Source organism: Paralichthys olivaceus, chromosome 18 (genome assembly GCF_024713975.1).
Source record: "Paralichthys olivaceus isolate ysfri-2021 chromosome 18, ASM2471397v2, whole genome shotgun sequence".
Taxonomy (NCBI): domain Eukaryota; kingdom Metazoa; phylum Chordata; class Actinopteri; order Pleuronectiformes; family Paralichthyidae; genus Paralichthys; species Paralichthys olivaceus.
In genome coordinates, this window is record NC_091110.1 from 8,843,105 (window position 1) to 8,867,935 (window position 24,831).

The 24,831-nt window shown below is 40.6% G+C and overlaps 1 protein-coding gene across 4 annotated transcripts in view; it reads right to left on the reverse strand.

Moving 5' to 3' along the window:
* arhgap24 (Rho GTPase activating protein 24) overlaps positions 1 to 24,831 on the reverse strand; it is a 60,496-nt gene that overhangs the window by 25,498 nt on the left and 10,167 nt on the right. The window contains exons 1-2 of one of the 4 annotated variants that reach the window (XM_020082344.2): positions 17,492 to 17,645; positions 11,357 to 11,444 (exon numbers count right to left, since the gene is read on the reverse strand). Coding sequence is in view for 3 of the 4 variants with exons in the window: in XM_020082341.2 (XP_019937900.1) it covers positions 11,357 to 11,444; positions 17,382 to 17,417 (124 nt within the window). In the remaining variant the exon portion in view is untranslated. Of the gene's footprint in view, positions 1 to 315; positions 812 to 11,356; positions 11,445 to 17,381; positions 17,646 to 24,831 lie in introns of those variants that run through there. The other 3 variants (XM_020082341.2, XM_020082339.2, XM_020082343.2) reach the window with 3 other exon arrangements.

Here is a 24,831-nt window from a genome sequence, read left to right on the forward strand (position 1 = left end):
ATAAGGAATGCAACCATCATAAATTGCTCAACTGAAATCACAGCTGCAATAACCATAAGCTGTTAACTGTAACGTGTAGAACACCCATCTGCCTCCATAATGAATGAGTGGCATACGGACACCCGCACTGGGAACAGATGGTTATTGCAATTTGTGGGTAGTTTTGTGCCTTCAGTTTAAAACAAACTTCCACGCATTCTTTCAGTTGTAAATGAAACTGTCAAAAGTCCAATAATAATATCATCATCATAATGAAACAGTCTGAACCACATGCAACTGTGTTAGTATCTGTTGCGGTTATGTAAAGACACAGACCTGGGTTGGAGTTAAGATCCATGGGGTGCAGAGGAAGACGTGCCCCCTTGTCGGCTGAATGGTGAGGGAGCAAAAGCCACACTGTTGCTGCTGACCGCCGGCCCCCGAGTGCCACTTCTTCATCTGTTCCTGTTCTGTACCACAGACAGGTCTATCTTTTTCTGTTTCTGCTAAAACAAGCACCGCTGCACTCACTACTGACGTCCCAACTCTCCCCCTCCTTCCTTTGTTTCTCCTCCACCTCATATAACACTTTCTCTTAAAACTTCATTTTTTCTTTGAGTCAAAGGCAGGTCAACGTGACACGCTAGTCAGCTGCACTCATAGGCGAGGTCAGGCTAAGGCTAGCCTGTCTGCCTCTCAGGAAACCTTTCCTCTACATGTACTTCTGTCAAAAGAGCTGAAAGAGCGGAGAAAGCGTATTTCTAAAAACACGCATGGATGAAGAGAACGGCCGAACTGAGAAAGACGACAAGCCGAAGGCAAGATGGTGTGTGTGTGTGTCTGAGGGAAGTAGTGTGAGGGGTGGGGTGGGAGCCGGCATTGAAGCGGGGGGTGAAGGGGGAGGAGGGTGGTCTGGGGTATCGTAAATCAAGCACAGTGGGCACTCGGCCAAATGACTCATCCGCAGCGCTCTATAAATACAGCCATGCAGGGTCGGAGAGGCTGCTGCTACCGTTGGCCAAGAAAGACACTGGGGTTTCTCCCTCATGGAGGAAGGTCTTCAATAACTCTCCTTATCGTTTTTTCAATCTCATCCTAGACTTATAGGCAAACCACACATCATTGGTTTCCATTAAATGAGAGTCTGAGAGCCTGTTTGAACTAAACGTCAGAAGGTGATTAAATTTAAAACCAACACTACCTGTTGGATCTAATTCAGGGGCGGAAAAAGGCCTAGCGGGGAGACATCCAAATATTTATCCAGAGACAAATCAGTTTACATACCATTGGACTGAACCTTCAAGTCAAGTGTCCCTTTGAGACAAACATACTGTGGTCGTCTAGCACAAACTTCACTGGGGGCCAACATGTGCCCTCGCTGAGACCTGGCCAATCTGATATATGTTGAGGGGCAGAGGGTTAAAGTGGGAGGCTCATGGCTGAGACTGGTATGTGACATGTCAAATACCGATCCCTTCAATAAGGCTGTTATGTATGCATCTGTGCTTCCTGTCCTGTCCCTCTTTATGTCCGGAGACCCGGCCTGTACTCAGGCCTCAGTGCATTTCCTCCACCGGATCTTTACTGCGGCACACAGGAATAATGACACATGGTTGCAAGAAAGGAAGAACAACTGGAATTGCTTCACTAGAGCCTGGATGACAATGAGGTAGATATTTCAAACGTCATGTACCGATTACAGAAGGTATGCTGCATATTGTTTGGGCATGCTAGATTTCCCAGCCTGCTGCTTTGTGTCACATACCATCATGAATATGGAATTGAATTGACACAACAGCAAAGTTATGGCCTGTACAACTTCATTTTCAATAAGCTATGTAACATTTGTTGTCCTTCACAGCTCAGATACGAAACCATTTGCCACAACAAGCTGCTACTTTATCATCCTTTCATTTGTTGACAGCTTTGTTTGGAGTTAATGGAGGATACATCATTAAGTGAAACACCTCTTCTGAACAACAGAACAAGTGAAGCCGGCAACACTGCATGTCCACTCATCCTACATGTTGCTCTCATGTTGTTGTTGCGGCTACCTTTTCCAATTTAGTACTTGATCAGTCACAGCTCTATGAAAAAAGTTTTTTTTCATCCACTGTGCAGTTTGAGTGATTGTGTCGGCTCCCACAGGCTTTGGTCCCATCACACAACTGCCCATACACACAACTGCATTGTTGTGAAACAAGAGAGAAATGCAAGAACTGTGACTTATCAGACTGATGTTGAACATATACTGACAACATATGAAGCAAACAATCATACTCTGTAGCCTCAAAACAAACATGAATTGGCAGAAAGACTCGATACAACAGAAAATAGCCCAAAACTAACAATACTCGACCTACCAGTATGGCTCGAGCTGGCAAACTAACACATTGTTTTCTTGTTAAAACCTCAGGTTTAAATGAGAAAAACTATACCATTCTAAAGTTAGCTGCCAACTATACTAGCCAGCCAGGCTAGCTAAGCATAAATAAAGAGAAACAGTTTTGGTTTCACCAGCGCTAATGGGCGAGAATATTTCTAGTCTTGGACTATAGACTAAATATAAATATGGACGATGCGTCTCCACTTTCTCACACTATCTAGAAATGAAGCCAAAATATCCCGGATACAGATGCTGCCATTAAGCATATTTGGGGCTCAGTAGCAGTTGGAGGATAGAGCTGAGGGATCAAGGTCCTGCAGGTACACTTTCAATTGTGAGTCTCAGCTGTTAATCATGACATTTTTTAGAGCATGAAATAACTAATTAAAACAACGTTCAACAGGAGCACATGCATCACTGTGATGAGAACTACCTTTAAATGCCAGAAACCATCTTTGAAATGTATTGATTAACATGTACTTTGAGCTTAGTTTCGCCCAAGTTCCCTCTGCTAACATGGAGGAGGAGGGGTTTATAACCTGTACTATAGCCAGCCACAGGGGGGCGATTCAAGAGGCTTTGGCTTTACTTTTGGGGGGCCATCATGTCATCCATCTTTATATACAGTATATGCTTCAAATGTAAGATTTTCATCGCACATTATTAATAACACTAAAAGGTCAACATTTTCCATAAACTGCACATTCAACATGTAACTAAATGCTTTCCAGACCTTCTGGCATAATGTGCAGTCTGTGAAAATCCCACGCAGAAGGGAGGCATCCTTGAGAGTTCAATGCTCTCTCTAACAAACCTCATCATTATGTGACCACTCCTCTCTGGGTGTCTAGTGATCAGACACTGTAATAGTGCAGCTTTCCCTCCCAACTCCTGCAAGATACTGTAGGGAGCCTGGTCGGTGAACTTTTCCTAATCCACGAAGCACATTTAGTCAGTATTAGCGATCTCATAGTGTTTCAACAGTCAGTGAGAGGGTAAAAAAGCAATGCCTCTGCTTGGAGAGACAACAGGAGTCTGCATTGTTACTTTTAAATCTGTTTGACAGTCAGCCAGAGTTTTCTTCCCAGCACCTTGTCACAGGCTTTCAGCAGATGGGAGTTTGAGATGTCTGCGATCTGTGTGAGTGCCAAAAAATTCTCTGCTGCCAAAACAATGGAGATGCTCCTAAATTCCATGTGACATTGAAGTGTGTTTTCAACCATGGTGGTGATTGAACAGATTTCACAAAGATTTCATTCATGTCCACAGCCATGAAATTGTCTCAGCAACCTCTGCTAAGCAAAGTTTCTTAGGCTCCAAAATGTTCCTTATTTTCCCCTTGAATAAAAGATGCTAACTCCGGGATTTATTTTCTCAAACTGTTCCTCACTTTATCACCATGTCCTACCTTCTCTTTCTGGGACACTGAATTTTTAGTAGTACTTTTATTATCTTCTCCCTACCCAAGCTTCTGCTTTGGCAACGAGGCAGCGGTGGCCTGCAAATAACTTTAAGAGTCAGGAGAACAAACTGGATCCTGATCTATGACCACCTATTTTAAACTGGTAGCTCATTGGCAGCAGGATTTGAAGCTTTTGCCACCAACTAGCTTTTGAGAACAACTCTAATTGGTCCAATTCATCTAATTGTTCAGAAACATAACATAGGAGACACATAACTAATCATTGATCAGACAAGTGTTGACCTTAGCGACAACATATTATGATTGCCATTACAGCAATGCCAGCAGCCCTGTGATGCACCTATGCACGGAAGAGCACGAAGTGCCCTTGGCTGTTGATTGTTTGTCCCCGTGTTACAACATCCCAGAACTAATTAAAACAAAACTTAACATACGTTGGACCTTGGACCAATGCTCCAGCCAGCCACCAGGGGGCGATCGAGGCGCTTTGGCTTCACTTTTGGGCGGCAGTCATGTCGTCCATCTTTGTATACAATCTATGAAGTATCCATGTACACTAAATTCCCCCTCCCTCCTCCGAGGGAGAATGTTACGAATGAAACAAGTGGGTGTGTCTGAAAAATATTATTTTCTATTGAGGAGATTGCATTCGAGGAGGAAACTGTTCGGTTGAAGATGAAGATGAAAACTGGCTGATGTAATCACCTAATTGAAAATGAAAAAGTTCTGTTGCATCAGTATGGAATACTGGTTGTGATTTTAAATCCAATATTTGATGCAGCCCAGAGATACTACATGTGAACACCAAGTCATGCTGCATTAATTGATATTCACTGTGTATGTGTCCATCTGGGATGGCCCTCTGCCACTGTGTTACAGTGAATACCAGGGGCCATAAATTGAACCACCAGAGATGTGAACCTGTAAACCTCGATATGATGAATGTCAATAGCAGCAGGCCACAACTCCTCCAGGAGGCGGTCTATCGTTATATCACACACTCTGGGGTTATTGACTTCATATTCTTATGCACACTAAGTATGCGCATAAACTTGTCCGCTAACAGACACACAAACACTCCACCCGTATGAAAACGTACACAGACGAGGAGGAAAAGCGAGAGAAGTGCAGTTATTGACCTTTTGGAAAATGTCACGTCTGAATTCTTGAGAGAAAAAGGACGCAGAGACGTCTCACAGACTCTGCGCAGACTGAGTGAGGAGTGGGCGGCGTACGATAACACTTCTTTATATGCAGAACAGAATCTTGTCACTCAAGCTTTTCTGGGCTTCATCATTTCTACGGAGCAACGTCCATAAAAATCAGTTTCACTCTAAATGCATGACCTCACGCCGTCGCTCATATTGCTCCTGGATTTATGATGCGTTGGAAGCTGTGTGGGCACTATACATGCAGCCGCTAATTAAATCAGTATATTAAAGATGAAGTTTGAAACATGTAGAGGTGCTTGTAAATGTCATGTGTCAGATTAATTTAATGAAACAACGTGTATGGAATAGCATGTATTCTATATGAGAGTGAAGTCTAAGCAGTGTGTTGGTATAAATATTTATTCATAGTATTTTTTGTGTTATTATAATTACCTTTATCATCCTTCTTCTTCCTGTGATACAGATGTTATATAGTTTTTATACACTCCCACAACTGTCTTTGCTCTATGTGCACTATTTATTGGATATTGATGATTGTTTGATTATACACTCGATATATGGCTGCACATTAATTAATCTCACACTATGTCTGTAATTATATAGCTGCTTTTCTAGTCTTATCGACCACTCAAAGCACTTTTCACCACAGGTTACATTCACACACCATTCATACGCTGTTGGCAGAATTTGGGGTTCAAAATCTTGCCTGTGGACACTTTGGCCTGTGGACTGTAGCTGCCAACAAAGAGTAAGTCAAAGATATGAAAGATCCTGATTCTGTGTGCCTGTCTTTGGACCATGACTTGAATTAGAGATGTGAAAACACCATTACAGACTCACATGTGCACAACAGAGCCGCAGATGTATAAACAAACCAAGTGGTCATCCAACCCTCTGATTAGATTGTATAAGTAAAACACCATAAAGTTTAAACTGTACCAGGGGTCCCTTTACTGTTGCTATAGTCACAAACATACATACACACATATAGTCAGCACCAGGAGTTATCCGTGACTAATGTGACATTGGGGCCTATTTGAAAACCACCTCCACACATCCTGACACAGAAATGTCAGCACCGCAGATTAATACGTTCTCTCAATGACCCCACTGGGGCTTCCTTAACCTTAAAACCTTAAACGCTGATGCTTGTAGAGGGTAATACTCTCATTCTGCTACATTTACTACCAAGTTGAATAATCGTTATTAAAGGCCAACCTGTTTTGAGCTTCTTCTTTTTTTTAAATAATTCATCTATCTATCAATCTTTCCATCATCAACTTAAGTCTACATACCAGCTTTGTCAGCTTCCACGTAACCTGACTTCCTGATGATGAATAGTACAGTGGCCCATGGTCTTAAAAAAGCTTGTCTGTCTTCACCGTCCAATAGTCATCAGCAGTATTAGACATTCAGTCACTGCTGTTTAATAAGACGTGTGACTATATGATGCAGGTGTAGGAAGGATTACCCTGATAAAGCACATTCCTGTTTATATTTGATTTTCTAATTAACTGGAATAAGAGCGATAAGAAAATTTCATCTGCTGTGTGGGTCTGATTTACTCCCACACCCACCTGCTTACTCATAATTACATAGTAATTACCATGAGTCAATCACATAAGTCACATTGTGTGAATAAGACCTGCCCCTCTTAGTGAAATATGACACCTGTAACTCATTGCGAAGGTCACTATAGGGTTTCCTGTCAGGCATACATGACAGGAGCATGATGGAGCATTAATCACAGATGCACTAAATCAAAAAATTAAATCATGCGGCACATTTGCAGTTACACTTATAAATCTCCTTTTTCATCCAAAACTAGAGCAAACTTAAAGCGAAGAAATTTGTATTCTGCAAATACAAATGTCTGCACACTTTAATAATGTTCCTATGACTGATTAATGCTAATGTTTTGCAAACTAGTGAGAAAGAAACAAATGCCTCAATCATTGGCATTACGTTTAAAATTACAGTAAAATGATTTTACTTCATTGAGATTGAATCATAAAAGAGTTGTGTTTTGCAACAATAAACAACATAGATTTAATCTTATTTTGCTTAGTTACAAATTCAACTTAAACCTACTACTTAGTGCAAAATCCCAATATGAGTAATAAAAAGATTAGGATTTTTTTGCCCTGTAACTCCTCATAAAAACCACACGATGGCACTGTCAGCTTGCTTTAGATCAACACTGAGGCTTTCTCACATGTGAACCTCAGCACCATGTCAAGTTACTCAAACATTTCAGATGCTTGATGAGACTTTACGTTGTTAGACAGGAGACAAACAGTTTGATACTATTTATCTCTTCAGCATGTTCATGGACTCAGACTACGTTAACAGCATTTAAGCTTAAGACCAGCGTCCACCTGCTCGTAGCAACATGATCCCACGCTCCTCTCATAAATGAAGGGATGGTGGCCTGGGGAACAAGCAGGGAAATATTCCCATAATTCAGCAGCAGTGTCCTGCTGTGGCCTGACCAGCCACTGTAATCACACTACCAGGAGAAAAAGAGGAAAACGGGTCGAGAGAGCAAAAGACTGAGCCTGAGGCAAAGAGAGAGAAAGAGAGACACACTGAACTCAAAGTCTTGTGTTTGTTAGAGTTGAGAATGAAGAGGAACGCACTGTTTCTCTGTCAAAAAACACAGCAGGGAGTGTTTCCTGTGTTGATTCTTGTTTTATAGGAACTGGCTGATTAATAACAGTTGGACCATGAGAATGACATTTAGCTACAGGTATTTACGCAGCCTGACAGGTAAATAAATGAAGAGTCTGTGCAGTTTGGTGTAAATTTATAATTTGCCGAAGGCAGACTCTGGGAAATCCAGTTCTCAGGTGCTCAGAGCTCTGTTATACCATGCAGCCGTGTTCACGTCATACCTGACATTTTTTGGAGGATTCAACATCAGACTAAACTGCACACTGATCCTGAGCGGGGATGTTCTGATATGTGTACCAGATATATGAACTGAGAGAGATACGGGTTTTATTCTGTCCCTGCCACTTTCAATGATCAGTGAGGCAATAACATGATTTCGAAACATTTGCAGGTTCTCCTATGACAGTCATGATGTAATCCTCAGGTGATATCCCACGCAGATTATCCAATGCCAAAAATATGACTTTTCGCACAGCTGCGTTCATGCGCTTTGTTTGTATTCCTTTCCTCCTCTTTAGCTCGGGCCCATATGTGCTGGCACATGTTGTAACGTGTCAGCGTGATGGAAGACAACGTCACTGGTGCTTAAAGTCTTGGTTTGAGTGAGCAAAACAAAAGCCCCAGTGTGTCTGTACCTGTGCGTCTCCATTAGAAATGTGACAGAGCCATGATTCCAGTCTAAATATTGTTGGCAATGTGGTGAGTCTGCCTCAGAACCCCTCCCTCTCTTTGTCTTTCTGCAGATTTAACACAAACTGCGTTCAAAGAAAAAAAAACAAAGACGAGAAAAGAAAAGCACAGGAGGGTGCATGGAGCAGGTGAATAAAAGTTTTACGAGGTGCAGCATAACTTTAAAAACAACTTTCCAGAGTTAATCTGACAGCAGGTTAACAGCTCAAGTTCAGATCTCATCGCTGCCCTTTACAAGACAACGGACATCTCTGTACAACCCTTGACTTCCACCCCATTTCCCTTGCAGTTCTCCACCCCCCCATCACTTCCCGTCTGTCCGTCTGCCAGAGACTGTGTGTCCATGTGTTGTGTTCAAGCTGCGGGGCCACAGTTTTAGACCAGTGGAATATATGTGTTGTGTTTTCCTTTCATTTGCTCTCTCTGCTTCTTAGGCCTCTTTATATGCAGCCTCATAACAAGTTGTGTTCTTGTTTTCCATCAGTACGAGGGTGGAGTACATGATGCAGAACAGTTCAGTGGCACTGGTCGGCTGCTGCTAAATGCATAAACTCTCCTGAGGAGTTCTAATATGTCTTAACAACCTTCAATGGGTCTTATTGTGTCACATTTCAATCCACATGTTTTCATCCGTGTGAATGATTTTACAGCATCTGAGACATAACCATAATGAACTCAGCTCTTGAAGAATAAAGTTTACGACACATTATGGTCAATGGTGTGAAGTACGAGCCTGTGTTCAGAGAAATTATTAATGTGAATAAACATTGTATACCAGCTCGACACCGCCCTGTACTTAGAGGAACATCTTGATATTGACAAAATAAATAAAAGTTAGCTTTAGTTGGGTTCATGTCCCAGCCACTAACATGGACGTCATCCCAGCAGTTTGATTGAGTTGAAGCCTGATACTCAAGGTTTGGACATCTCCTGCCATCACCCTTTTGAAAACCAATTCATCATCAAAGCGCAATGAATCCTGGGATAGTTTGCGGCCAGGATCCACCAGTTGGACCATTCCTTTCTCGGAGATTGAATGAAGCACTTGTCGACCACATTCGAAGGAACCTTGTAAATGAGACTAGTCGCGCCGCTGTGACATAATCTTCAAATGCAACCTCAGCAGAATGTAGCTCCTGAACCGAGGCACAGTCAATATTCCGAAAAACTCCAAACCAAAAAAGTCACCCAAAAGTTCCCAGGGGCAGAATCACGACTGTTATTGCTGCAATTGCAGGAGGGAAATTGAGGTATTTTATATTTCCTCTCATCTTTTTCAGAACTTTTACAGAAGTTAATATATCCTGTTCCTATCGGGAAAAAGAACCAATGGAAATGGTTGTGGTAGAGACTGGAACGCACCAACAAGGAGCCTCATATGTCAACAGGAAATAAATAACTGTTATTACAACTCATATGTTCTCCAGAGAGAAGAAATGAGCTGCCGTACATCAGGTGCCTCTTTAAAAATAACACATATGCTACCACACCCTAAAACAACAATATATTTCAATGTGCAAAGCCAACAATGTATACAGTAGCAGCTGGAAATGGGGAAGTGAAAGTGAGACGTGGGCACAGTGAGGCGTGTGATTACATTTTTGTCCCACTATAAATTTAAAGTCTTTTACTACAGAATATGAATTTCAGGGAGGCAAGAGGTCTCATTCTCAACGGTAACAGGTTAGCCGGGTTTATCCCACTGCCGTGTGTCGCCAATCCTCTGACTGCAACATGTGTGCTGATCATGCATATCTCTAAATAATGTTGGGTCAGTGGAATTATGAGCCACCGACTCAACTTTATACCGTGATTCAAGGAAATAAAAAGGCCATTCTAAAATTTAATCAGTCATTGCTCTGTGGGTATTTTTGAGCTGAAACAGAGAAGTGAAATTGTTTATAAATATATTTTAAAATTTCCCCATGTTTTGTTTAACGCAACGTTAATTCTTGGTGAAAAACAACTTACTCAAGCAAATCATTACCAGGAATTCAAACTGGACAACTTTTAGATCCATATGGTGTCAGTATGTGAGAAAAACAGTCCAGTTAATATGCCATTGAACACGTCTCCAAATCCACACATGCATATTCACTGAAATATGACAAACATTATAAATACTATTACATAAAGTAAATATTTTTTAGAGCTTGAAGCAAGTATTTTTCTTCCACCATACTATGTGCTGAAGCTTCAGAATAAGTCAACCATGACAAAAGCACAAACATATGGTAAAACTGCCTAAACTACTAGTTGTATTATTTCTCCCATGACACAGGCACATCCCACTGTTAATCTTGACTTTCAGCATGAACTCAAAGAAAAAGTCTTGTAAAAGATCTCAGCAGGGAACTATTAAGAGAAAGATGATATTATTATTATGAAAATGTTATTGACCAGCATCAACATAAGCCAAAAACACCATCAAGGGTACCTGTCACATCTGGCCACATGTCCTCATAATGTATAAGATTTATGCCGTTTATTTCCTTTTTACTGTAAAATGTTAAAAAGAACTTGCACTATGATCTGCCAGAGTTTTCCACTGGGAGCCACAAACGGCGTGAGCAAATATCTCGATGGTTTCCTCTGAGAGGAACTTTACTGGACACACACCAGGGAAGCAATGAAAACAAACAAGTATGAATGGTCATTGCACACATCCGGTGTATTCTGCAGGGTTTTAGATGGATCCACTGGTGCACTGTGCTACTGTTAGAAACTTATTTCCCCAGTGCATGTACATATTCTCAGCATTGCTTCACCTGGGAAAATACCCCTCTATGTCTTTTATTTTGGCACTAAAAGTGAAAAGTCACAGAAAATAAACGTGTTGAATGATCTTTTGGGGCTGTCTGCCTGTTTTTAAATCATCTGTTCATAATGTGATGTAAAAAAACAAACTGTCAGACAGGTGGCACACAAACAGGTAATATAATAACTGCCACAGAGAGCAGCTTGAATAAAATTTGTAAAAGACCGAATTTACTCACTGTTAGAAAAAGTAAATAGATTGGAATCTCCTCCTACCTGGAATGATCTCGAAAAGATATTTCCCCCCTTCATCGCCGCTGCTTGGATGCTCTGTGACTTTGTTTCCAGGTAAGAAAATGGCTCCCTGTGAAAAACAAGGAACAGACTGGTTAGAATAAATGAGTATGGGTAAAAATAGTCTTGTAAGGAATATTTATGTCAAAGAAATCAAAATACAATATTTCCACTTCATATGTATGGTTTACATTCTGTGGGTTGTCAGTAAAAGTTTTTTGGACATTTCCAAAATTTGGATTTCTATGGTGTGAAACTAATATGGTGCCAGATTTAAGACCACAGTCCATCACATTTACACAAACCATATGTGTAATGTGCATATTGTTATTCAATGGAGTGCACATTGGCTTTGGGAGCTGACACTTTATCTTCTGCAGACTGCATGACACATACACAGTGTTTCTCTTGTAGCGGCAGCCCTCCTGAGCTCAGCAGCACTCAGCAGTCTGATATTATTGTTGGAGAAATATGCTCAGAACGCTGACATGTTTGTCAGAGGATTTTTGCCGTGTCACATGTATCAGCTTTTCTGCCGGGCCCAGGAGGTGTCTGGACGATGGAGCAGAGTTGTTATGAATTGTGACAAAGTGGTCGCATTATAGAGGATCACCATCTCTGCAGCTCGGCTCTGACCATAATGATACATCATCCATGTGACACTGAAGGCCAGAGACTCTCTCCTTCTCTAAATAGCAGGAGCATCAGCATCTTTTCCCGGAGTCAACCTCGCAACAACCTTTGCTGCCGGGACGCAGCGTCTGTCAGAAATGCTGCGGGGCAGATTTGGGAGTCAAAAAGTCACGGAGCACCAGCGTCGCATCAACAGAGGCTGACTCACTCCATCTGCCATTGACTGGAGGAGTGACACTCTATAACCAAAGATTATGCTGGATGTTAATATTTTTTACTTCGCATTTACTGAAGTACTGCGCTTAGAAAATCTGTGGTGTTTGAAACTTCAGAAATGTTTCTTCAGGCAAATCCTACTTCTCTGCATTTACATATATAGTTACGTCATGCAGATTATGTTTGACCTATAAAACATGATTACCTTCAATTTGTTTGTGTTTTGTTGATGTGATACTTTTACTTGAGTAAATTTTTGTCTATTTATTTGTACTTTTACTTCAGCAGAATATGATAACACCACTGACTATCTGAAAAACAGAGAAGGCCAATATCCACCTTTGACATTTTATATGCCAAACTTCAGATTGATTGATGATGCAAATAATAAAAGCAGCGGCTGTGAGAGAGTACATATTGTAAACACAACACATACTTTACCAAGTACATTATGAAGTAGCCTACTTGCTTGTACTAATTCTCAGATTAAAAGCAGCTATGACCTGCGGAGTAATTACTGTGTAGATTTCCATTCTTCAAACATAATACCTCACCTTCTCCTACTTAGAGTGACTATAAAATAAGGATTACACCATCAAACAATGGCTTTTCACTTGATTAACAACTCTGACCTTAATACCACAACACAGCATCTGACAGTCATTAGACTGGCCGCTAACGCTAATGAAGACAAGATGTGTGCCGGTGACAGCGTCGGCGTTAAGGACCCGCACACATGAACGGGATCTGAGGGGCAGTCGGTTTCCTTCCTGCTGAGAGACAGAGCTCTTTAATGAGCCATAACTGTGACAACCAGGAAGTGGAAACCCTACCTGAGGCCCGAGATGAAGTGCTTTAAAGGGGGTTGTAAAGATGGGACCGACGTGCTCCACAGTGAGCGAGGGGGGGAATGAGCTTGTTTGATGTGGTTGTCAGAAAGAGAATCTGTTTGGCTTCAGTATCTGGATTAAAACCACCTTTAAGAACTCTTTTTTTCTTCAGAGGACACAGTGGGCTTTTTGTCATGCACAAAGAAACCGGAGAGGACTGAAGTGAATTGTGTCTGGATGAGATATGTATACGTGTGTGTGTGTGTGTGTCTCAAAGAAGAAAAGGGCCTGTGTAATTCCGCCATACTGTAAAACCACAACACCGTGGATATTCCTCTTCTCCATTCTCAAGCCACAGCCACACTTTCCATACCGACATCCCCTGGTGGTCTGTTGTTTGCTGCAGACGAACCCAACCACAGACGGAGTAATATTTACCCAGCAGATACGGCGGCCTGGCCCAACCCAACAGGGCAACAAAACCCAGCCTATTTCAGGGCGGTTTATGCATTTTTTATATTGTTGTTAACTAGGATGAGGTCACTTTTGGAAACTGTGTAATGACACATAGGCCAATTATCCTTTGTTCTATGAGAAAGACTCTAACACACACACATATGTGGACACAGACGTCTGCGTGAGGACAGTGACAGCATGAGGCTTGTAAGCAGCAGCACAGCCTATCAGGGGGGCTGTGTCCAACAGTCCGCTCCAAATGAAATCCAATTTGTTGTTTTCTCAGACTACAAGCAAATACCACAACACTGACTGTGACTCCAGCTCTTTTGATTCAGTGGCCACTACGGGCTCGTCAAACACTCCTACAGTAATTAAACCCAAATGTGACCTTTTTTAAATCATAAATCATTTTTTACTTCTATAAACATTCAACATAATTATTGGGTCCAAGCAACTATTCACCATAATGTTTTATTTCCTGTAGTTTTCGGCTTCATTAATTACTAAATAGGTCAATTGGCTTTCTCATGATTGGAATACGTGTGGAGCCAACTACACCATGGCTTTCCATTCTATATGAATGGTGTTCCCTCTCCACCATAAAGAACAGCAACTCATGGGAAATAGCGGCATGGGTCCAGAAAGTTCCACCAGCTACTGTATCTAATCCAGCCTGAAGAAGGATCACCGTCCTTCAAAAAACATTCTTGGTTGTTTCCCTCATCTACTAGTTTAGTCTCGTAATAGTCAAAATAATGTGAAGACAGATTTAGATGTTTTTCTTTCAATTTGCACTACTGAGGGCAGAAGAATCAAGCTGTAAACACAACAGAGACAAGTAAAGATGAGATTTGGTAGCAAAGGGTTTTCTGCTTGAAAGTCCAGCAGTTGCGGAGGAACATTAGCAACAACAGCATTAACTGGGTGAATATAAATCCATTTTTCACTCTTTAAGCTCTGCAGAAGCTTCATTTTCCACTAACTTCACCTGCACAGTAGATTTGAACAGAGGGTTCATTCATTAATTTCAAGTCTTTGGAATGGATTAATAACCCTGATGCATGGTGTAAATTATTCTTTCCAAGTCCATCCTGACTTAATTTAATAAAGGCCTAGTCATGTAATATATTGTCAGCATAAAAATATTAGATATACACTGTAGCTGCTTTAAGAAGCCTTTGGATTTGTTCCCGGCCACTGTTTATCTGGAATGTTGCAACAGATGTTCAATCAGGGTTAAAGAGTTGAGACTTCATCAAGTCTGAGATTCAAGTTAAGACATAATCTTGGTTTGCTGAATAACGATCGGGTTTGAAGAAGAAAAACAGGGCACATGTCAAGAAAATAAAATGTAAAATGCAGAGCAATATATATTGTGGAGAAGAAATTGATTTCAGATTGGAAACATAAAAAGGTTCACACTCTGGTCATTAAACCTTAAAAAAGTTATTGGTGTAATAGATCATGTAAGTGCTCATTAAACCTGGGCTTGTTGATCAACAGCCTTTTTTAATCAATAATTACTGTTCAGCAACTTCAGTGACCTATTGGACACAGGAAGTGGAACTTGGCATGCCATCTGGAGAGTTGAATATATTTATCTGTACTATATTAAATGTGTGAATACATTTGGTGTTGATGTTTTTATGAGTCTCTATTTTTGTCTATACCCTCTATAAGACCTGTCTGTCAGAGTATCAAACAGTGACTGATGGTTATTCTGCTCTGATCGCTCCACTGAGTCCATCAATCAAATAAAAGTCATCATTATCCCACAGCTATTAAAAAAGGTAGCTCTGGTCCTTGACTCTGTCGGGCTGAGCCACGTTCAACAGTCACGCAGCTGCAACATTCAATAAAATATTAATGTGCCAGTCAACTGCAATAGGCCAGAAATATGGAGGTCTTAACCATTAATTTTTATTCACTTGGATTTAACTGTGGGTGAATGAAGTGAGAAGTTGATATTATAGGGAGATGACTGAAATTTACAAGAGGGGGAATATAAACGTTTGTGAAATCTCAAAAATAGTGCCAGGTGAAATACTTGCTTAATATGACAATGTAGACATTAACTCACGAAAAAGGAGGGAACAATAATACATATTCAAAATAAGTAATCACTTAAGCAAACACCAGTGTGGACCATAAAGGTACAGTGTGTAGAATTTGTGATATCTAGAGTTGAAATTGCATGTTGCAGCTGAACACCTCTCACCTCACCCTCTCCTTCCAAACATGAAAGGGAAGCCGTGGTACCTTCAGTTGTCATAAAAACTCAAAAGGTGTTTAGTTTGTCCAGTCTGGACTGATGTAAAAAACATGGCGGCCTCTGTAGAGAGGGTCCCCTCAATGTAAATTTTAAGTTTTTAAATATTTTCTGGGGTAAAGAAAACTACAATTCATACAATTTAGATGAAACGAATTAGTGAAAACATCATGAGGATTATTCTCCATTAAATTTCTGCCAATAGTTCCCTTTCACCTAAATCTTACACACTGGACCTTTAATTGACTTTAATGTGTAATCTGACTTTTTAGTTTGGTCCATGTTCAATCTGCTAATATATGGATGTGGGATTCACAACCTATGTTGCAGCCAGCCACAAGGGGGCAATCAAGATGGTTTGGCTTCACTTTTTAAACAATAGTTAAAGGTCTAAATGAATCACCACACAGCCTGGCTTAAACACAGACAGACTTTATGAAAACCACACAATCTGGCACTAAATACAATCACAAACTGGTCCCTTGTAGCAAACACTTCTAGCAACAAAATCTGGGACAAAAATGCTACAGCATGGAGGCAGACAGAGGATGAGAATGGCTCTAAGTGTGCGTTTCTTTGACACATTGAATCCATCAAAAACCACAAGAACCCCGAGACCAAAAAAAAGTGAGAAGCCGACAGTGATTGGGGTGCAAGCAGCTGGAAAACACACAATGTCCTGTCACTGTAGGAATACCTGTCACTGCTGCCTGCTGCAAAAGTAAAAAGCTTTTATCTCCCTCCAACAAGCACTTGAGTTACATGTATAAAGTTTCTTACTGGATCATCTGCCAAAACCAGCGCCAGTAAAGAAAAATACCAACGTCACATCAGTAGAGCCTTTTAGGAAAAACTTCAAAAAGCACAAACTGATGAATGAATTATTTTCACAGTGGTCAGCTTCTCTTTTTACATGCCTATAAATGCCAGAGCAATTATCCTGAAATGTAATAAATATGAAAGGATTGAGATTGACGGGACTTGTGTCTCGGCCTGTGCAGAAAGTAATACCTTAAGAGGGAAGATATAATATTTAAAGAATGTTAATGGCTGGCAGTTTCTACAACCTGCTACTGACCTTGTGACAAACAGCCACTCACTGTCACAGTTTGACATGATTTAAGTCAAAATATTACAACATGCACGCGACAATCAACTCAATATGTTATATACAGGCAAGAGAAGCATCACATAATCCAAACTGAAGTGCACAGAGTCAATAAGTGTTTCTCCTCTAGACAAGAAACTGACACAAACACACAGTCGTGTCTCCATGTTTTCAGAAGACTTAATGTTGACTTAAATGGATTTTCTGGAGACTTTAACCTTAGCTACAACTTGCCCAACCCTTAAACATGTCTTCACCTTAAAATGTAATGATTCACATTGTGGGGATTTGTTTTTGTCCATATTATGTGACTGTATCAACAGATTTAAGTCCCCATAATATGAGTAACACCTGGACTGCACACACACCCTTATTAGGACTTTACATTGATTTCCATTCATTGTGGCCAGTCAAACCAAAAACCTTATCCCTAACCTTAACCAAAACCAGTTCATATCTAACCTCAACCAAACCACAGTTCACATCACTAACCTTAACCAGGAGCTCAGAAATTATATTTTGTCTCATTAGGACCTGGCTTTAGTTCCCATGAGGTCAACTGGTCAGTGTTGGAGAAATAGATTAGAAATAAACAAGCTTACTGAGAGGACGGACAGGTGTGAAAGTCAGGTGAAGCAGAACAGGAGCCACCACAGGAGAGCTGAACTGAACAGAAACAGGGAGCACAGAGACTGAAAACACAGGTAGGGACGACTGAACTCATGTGGGACAATTGACCACAGGTGCAGACTCAGGAGCGAGACAATCAGACAAAGACAGGAAGTTAAGTAAGAAGTACACACAAGGAAAGATGTTTCAATGTAAAACAGGAAGCTGAACTCTCAGTTCCTGTGTATCTTCACCTTGTAAAACTAGAGCACAGCTGCAGGAGACTGCATAAAAGACAGGGGCTATATTATTATAATAATAATTATTATTATGACATGAACCATCTTTTATTAATCATGTTCTTAAACTGTTTCCTAAATTAATTTATGTTTTGGTGTTATGTTCTGTGCCCTTGATTATGATTCAAAAGATATGACTTACTTTACTTTAATAAATTAAATCTATAACAGATTAGAAATAATGCTTTAATGGCAGCAAGTTTAATCCACTAAGGATGAAATGATTCACAGTCCACATTTGAATGAATGTGACTGTCACTATGTATTTTTTTATTAAGCCAGAGAGAGAGATGAACAGATGAGCAAAATGAGACGTCTCTGCAGACAGTCTGGAGTCTTACATGATAAACATGCCAGAGGCTTAAAGATAACTGGCTGCCAAGAAAGAATGCACCCTACAATATAGCCCTGATATACAGTGAAGCTCGTGAACTCACGATAAGATGACTTTTAGTTTGACTGTATCTGAAAACAAGGTTGGTAGGTTGTATAGATGGAACCTTCTCGGAACACAACATAAAAGTGACGCTTTGAGCAACACGGGCTTCATAAAATAATGAAAGACATAAAGTGCAGTAAATTAAAGCCATAAAACATGAAACACTGACGGCTCTGATGTGGTCAGAGGTGAATGGCAGGTACCCAGAAACACACATGAACGTATGAACACACAGGCGTACATGTATGTTCCGTACATTTCATGAGTGGCTGCAACAACGTGAGGTATTTTGTGTTAAAATTGAGTTTTATCAAAAGAGAGGAGATAATGAACAAATGATGAAAACCAGAGGTCTTCCTCCAGGGAGCGCTGACACCCAGAATTCAGTGTGACCATTAATTTTCAAGATAGCTTGTCATGGAGCAGAGTCTTGGTCAAGGGGAATATCTGTGTACTATTGATAGAGGAGCACTTTTATTACGCCATTTTGCAAAGTACAGAGATTTACAGCTTTAATAAAAACACATTCTCCACACTGCGCATTGTATCAACGTTTGTTTGCTGTTTGTATCAACAGAGATGACATAATATTAGTACACTAGTCCATATATCATTACCCGTTACCCTTGAAATTAATATGGCCAGTTATTGTTCATTGATATGCAATCCTTCTGCATTAGAGATATCCCAAAAACATTTCAGATACAAAATACGAGCTCTCTGATAGTTGTGCATTATTGTGATAAAGTTGTGTTGCACTGAAACATGTGAAATGTTTTATTGCTGGACCCCAAGGTCACATGCAGATTTCCTTGAAATGGCTTTTGGTCTCTTTTTAAATGTGTAGTATAAGTCTGTGTGTATATATATATAAATATACATTGTGTCCCTCATGACAATTCAATATCTTAACCATTACAGCTTTGATTTATTAGTCACAGAATGAGATCATTTGAAGATCGTGTGGTATCATGAAAAAATGAATACAAAATCAACAAGAGTAAACATCTTTTGTGTATTTCTGACACCCGATTCTCCTCTCAGACCTCCCTCTGGGGTTTGTATGCAATATACTGATACTGGCGATGCACATTTTTGTCTGACAGGTCACTTCTGTCGCTGACAGGAGCAGAAACTTAGCTAGAATACAGTAACATAAGATGTTTGTGTTGTAGTCCTTCACCTGTGCTGCTGTTCATCCATAATCTGGCATAAACCGGCTGGACGGATGGGAGTTCTCAAAATGAGCCTATATGATTTGTAGCTCTGTTACTTATTCCAAAAAGCAATAATATTTTTTGGGGGCCTGTTTGGCCAGTTGACAGCAGTGGAAATGAGCAGTTAATGAAACAACTTATACATCAAGCTGACACAGAGCAACATTTACATTCATTTTTGGGTCGTGTTTCTGGCGACGTGGTGATTTTAAGTCCAGTATTCACTCTCCATTAAGCTCCAGAGACTTTTTATGTCTCTTCTGGTGTCAGTAGCCTGTAGCCGGCAAACACTGCTGACCATGCTAGTTTCTAACGGGCTGTCTGTAGTTTGGTACGGACAAATGTGCATTGAGTTTTTTAAGAGGTAGCCACTGAAAACAGTTGTCTGCTTCAGCAGCGCAGACTGAAGAAGCGAAACACAGTGAAGGCTCATTTATGAAGGGCAAGACGACCAGAAGGACAAAACTTTCAGCCAAGATTGAACTTTTTGAGGAATTGTTTGAAATACTGTCTTCATAAACTTTACAGCTGATGCATTGCTTTACATCCATGCCAACATAAAGCACATATGGAAGAATGTGGGTAATATCATTGGAAACAGACTTCCTCGTCTTTTCATACATAAAGAGAGACAAGCCTTTTATAAACAGAAACAGAGCAGCACCATTCAAAATCATGGGGGCCACTGAAGTTGATAGTTCAAGCGAACCAGTAACTTTTGCCTCAGTCTTAAGATTGTATCAGTCTCCTCAACCATCGCCATGTTTGTTGCTGTCAGAAACTATTGACACTGTATGACATAACAACCCTGCTAACGTAAAGGATGCATAGAAGTATGTGGACAGTGATGGTTGCGCAGTTTGAAATGGAGGGATCCCTTTTCATAGATTACGGCAGCATTATTAAGCCTTAATGCTACACATTAAAAAACAATGAGCTAAAAGAGGCTGAAATGCTCCATAGAGCTGCAGGTTTGTCTCTGCCAGCAACACCTTTCACAAATGTCATCCAATGTTATTATTTCTACTCGTCTGTGGGACAACACGGCAACTAATACACATAGCCATTGAAAAGTGAAGTATTCTATGTCAGACAGGGACTCAGCTGCCTCTGGGATTCCATCTGAAACCACCGCCGTGTGTGAAGAATTTCAATGTGATTCAACTCTCTGAACGGCTCCTGCACCGGCTGCTAACTCATTTCTGGTGAGGAAATTTGGTCCCTGTCTCGTATAAATACTGCACCTGCACATACCTGGAATTCATAGCAGGGCCCTGTTACCACCTCAAGTATCAGAGGCAGAGAGAAGAGCTCAGAAAACAGTTCTTGCAAGAACTCGTTGGGAGTCCAGTGAGAGTGAACTGGCTTTTCCCTCCATCGATTCAGAGCTTATCAAACATGCAGTCATCACACAGGGATCCAAGAGAACAGTCTCTGAGTTTTAATGGACGTACTATTGAAACACTGACGACCAGAGATGTCTTCACGCGGTGTCGTAAAAGCCACAAGTGTAGCCGTCGTCTGTTTTTGTCAGTGTGCGGAGGAGGTCAGAAGAACGGCACAATGTTAATGTTTCATGAAAGCAGCACTAAGACGACACAGTCTCTCAGTGTGAATAATGACAGAACTGCGGTGGCATTTTATTTACTCCTGTTAAATGCCAAGGTCAAGCTGTTCCCAGCTCCAGCAGAGATAACAGAGGATTTCTAGAGCATTATTGCACCGTTGAATTATTGATTTAATGCGATTTCTCATTATAGCCAACCACTTTGGCTTCAGATCCTCTTGTCTGCCCCCCCCGATACTATGAATATGAATTAACCAACTTTGTACGTCTTAGAATTCTAATATCCTCTTCCATTTCTAAATACATTGTAGTAAACTAGAAATGCTTCAATGTATTCATTGACAATTCTCCCATTCACTTGCTTCCCTGTCATACAGCTCCAATGCTGAGTAGTTTAAATTACAATAATAATTCCAATTCCGTCACTGGATGAATTCTGTCTTTGTTTATGACTCGGCCATGTGAAATCTGAGTGTGTGTGTGTGTGTGTGTGTGGATGTGGATGTGTGTAGCACATACATGCTTGCGTGCTTCTACATCTCCACGGACGAGTGTGGGCAGGCAGATGGTATGTTGACGCTAAGCCCACACGTGCCAAACCCGACGCATGCTTTTCACTGACCCTTCACCTCCATCCGACTCCCATTCTTCAGATTCCGCACGTTGCTCAGAGAGGTTTGGCCCCTCTGTACGGGACACAGCAGGGTCCCCTGTACTGACAATTATCATACGCCCCACAGAATGTTTTTATCAACCAACATCAGAAGTCCTCTGAGCAGCAGCATGTGAAAAAATCCAATATATTATATCTGTATAAATAATTTGTTGAATGCTTGTCCCGTTCACTGGTCTATGTACAACTAAATCAGTACAGTTTTTGTACTATGTCATGAGCATAGCATTTGATTGCATTACTGCACAAACACATCGAGAAAACATTCTTGTAGCTCCAAGTTATAATCTGTTGTATCCAACTGTTTTCTGATCTGTTATCTGCATTAACAGGAATTAATATATAGCCAAGAGAAAACAATTCATATCAGCATTATCTGCCACTCAGGTGTGAGATATGAACTGTGCTCACATGCTCCTCTACCGTTGTTCTTCGTGTGTTCATGTACTTTAAGGTTGCAATGTGGAAAAAACCTGGACGCTGTAAACACAATATATGGTTTTTATGTGTCAAGAGTGTTTAAACAACTTGACGCCTCTTTCTAACATCTACATATTAACAAAGAGCAAATAAAGCACATAAATAATTTAAATCATGTGCGTGTTAATCAAACAAAATGTGTGCCAAACCTTTTGCAGAATTTCTGGGTTGTTGTTCCCACTCAAGGACGAGTTCACATGAACTTTCCCAATCTGGGGCTAATTTTTCGAAATATTCTGACACCATGTGAATGCACCAGAAGAATCAAACTTGGAAATATCTCTGACGCAGCCTTTATGTGTAAAAGTGTGATGTGTCTGAGTTTCGTTGGCGTCTGCGTTTCCACTGGCAACGTATAAGGGCAGACGCCGCTGCTCCGGTTGAGGAGACAGCAATTACGCTAATGTGACAGGAGATAAATGGAGACTTCATGGGACGTGAGAGAATTAATTAATCTCTGATCTAAATATGGCTTCACACCTCTACATCATGTGGTCCAGGACGGCTCCGGACAGGGAAGTTTAACTTCAACTTCACAGTACACACACACACACACACACAAACACACACACACACACACACTAAGATTTATTGTGTGTGTGAGTGTATATTATTGCCCTGATCTTGAACATCGGTGTTCAAGGCTCAGAACAATTTCAGACGAGGCTGCCTCTCCTCTCTGCCCTTCTAGTGTTCTCTCTTTCAGGGTGTTAGAAATCTCTGGACTATAGTTATCTCGTTCACTGCCGGGTACTGTATCTTGTTTGGGTGTTTTTGTGCTGCTCCACTTCAGAGGTCATGGAGATTTAAGGGCTTTCAATGCACTTCCCTGTGCCTGACCTAGTTTTATTGAATTCCCCATTCTCTGCAAAAAAAAAAGTTGCAGGTTAAGGTATCTGAAATTTATGTCGGCTTTATTTTAGAAGAAGGGTAAAAGAATGGAAGGTTGCACAGAAGAGTGGAGTTTTGCTCAGGTGGCTGAAGTTATACAGACATTGATATAGTATAGTATATCTGGGTGTATAAATATAGATGAGGAGACTGATTTTAAAGCGAGACTAATTGTTTCTTGTCATATGATGAAGAATTACTCCACAGTGTTTGCATCATTCCCTCAGGATGTTCACTGCACGAGAATTGAAATGTAACTTTAAATATGGAGCTGCCCAGAAATAGCAATAAGGAAAATCTCCTTTCTCTGTATCTGGCCAGCAGCCCAGCTTCAGGTCTGCTGCTTCAACCTTCAGAGACTGCTGCTGCTGATGTGGCTTGGGCTTGGCGGCAGCTGAGCATGCTGGGAAAACAGCCAGACAAAGAAAAAAGTGTGGGTAGATGAGCAGAATGAAGATTTCAATTGTGCTCCCATATTTTCCCATGGAAAAAGACAGGATATCAATGGGGCGGAATAGATATTAGGAAAAGTTGTGGATATTTGTGGATTTTTATTTCTTTGCAAAGAAAAACACAGCATCTGGTCTGAAACTTCTATAAATGCAAAACATGACATGTTAAGTAATTCATTTCTCATCAAAGAACAGTCATATAATTTAGTTTACAACTCCAAAAACATATTCAAGTGTGAAATATCTCTATCTGGTAGATACTATGAGATTGATTATATTTCCCAAAATGAAAAGCCCCTCCTTTAATATCCCCTGTCCTCTGTTTTCAGCTGTCCTTGACTCACTGACACTTAATCCTCCAGCAAACTGATCCCTGAACAGCCCTGAAACAGAAATAGCATTAATCAATGAGACCAGATTCTATCAGAGTCGTCATTCCAACTTCACCAGAAGAGACAAGTTTGTTAAAAACATACATGGGCTCCTTCAACTAAACTTGTGGAATCAATCATGTGTCTTCCACATGATGTGAAATATGTGTGGCTGCTTCTTTGTTCCCTCCACACATGCTCAGGGAGAGACGCTGCCTGGTTACAGTAACGTTAGTGACGCTGCCTTATTGCCAGCATTACTCATCGTCTCCTCTGATTTAACTGGAGCTTTTGTGCGTTTTGCCGTTTTGTGCAGCAGTTCACTTTGTCGTCAAACAGTCAAAACAACCCGACTCATCTGAATCAGAGTCGGGTCTGTGTCGATGTGTTCATCCACCATTTCAGGGCCATGATGATAGATTGAGCAAAATAACATAATGTGCACAAAATAACATAATAACAGAAAGTGGAGCTGAGGATGACAGACTGTCCCTTTTGTTTGCAAAAGTTTGATACCGCTGCAAAGTGTGATAATGAAAATGAACTATAAGTATTGTAGAATGCTAATTAACCTGCCATCTAAAGAACACCTATTGCAATGCTAACAGGATTTATATTATTTTCTGTTTACCAATTATCCCCATTAAAAGTTAATATTGGTAATTTAACGTTCAAATAGTATTTATTTCATTAATTCTTGTACTATATTAGATATCAGTAGTTTGTGGTTTTGTTATATACTGAATGATAATCACCTGCATACATAACTGTATGTTTTGATTTTAGACGGGATCAACAACAATAGATTGCCAATCATCAATGTGTAAGCTCTCTACATTTACATGGACCCTCATCTTGTCTCTCCTGAAAGACAAATCTGGGTGGTTGTGAGACGATTAATGAGAGAGCAAAGAAGTGAAACAACCTTAATTCTGCAACACAAT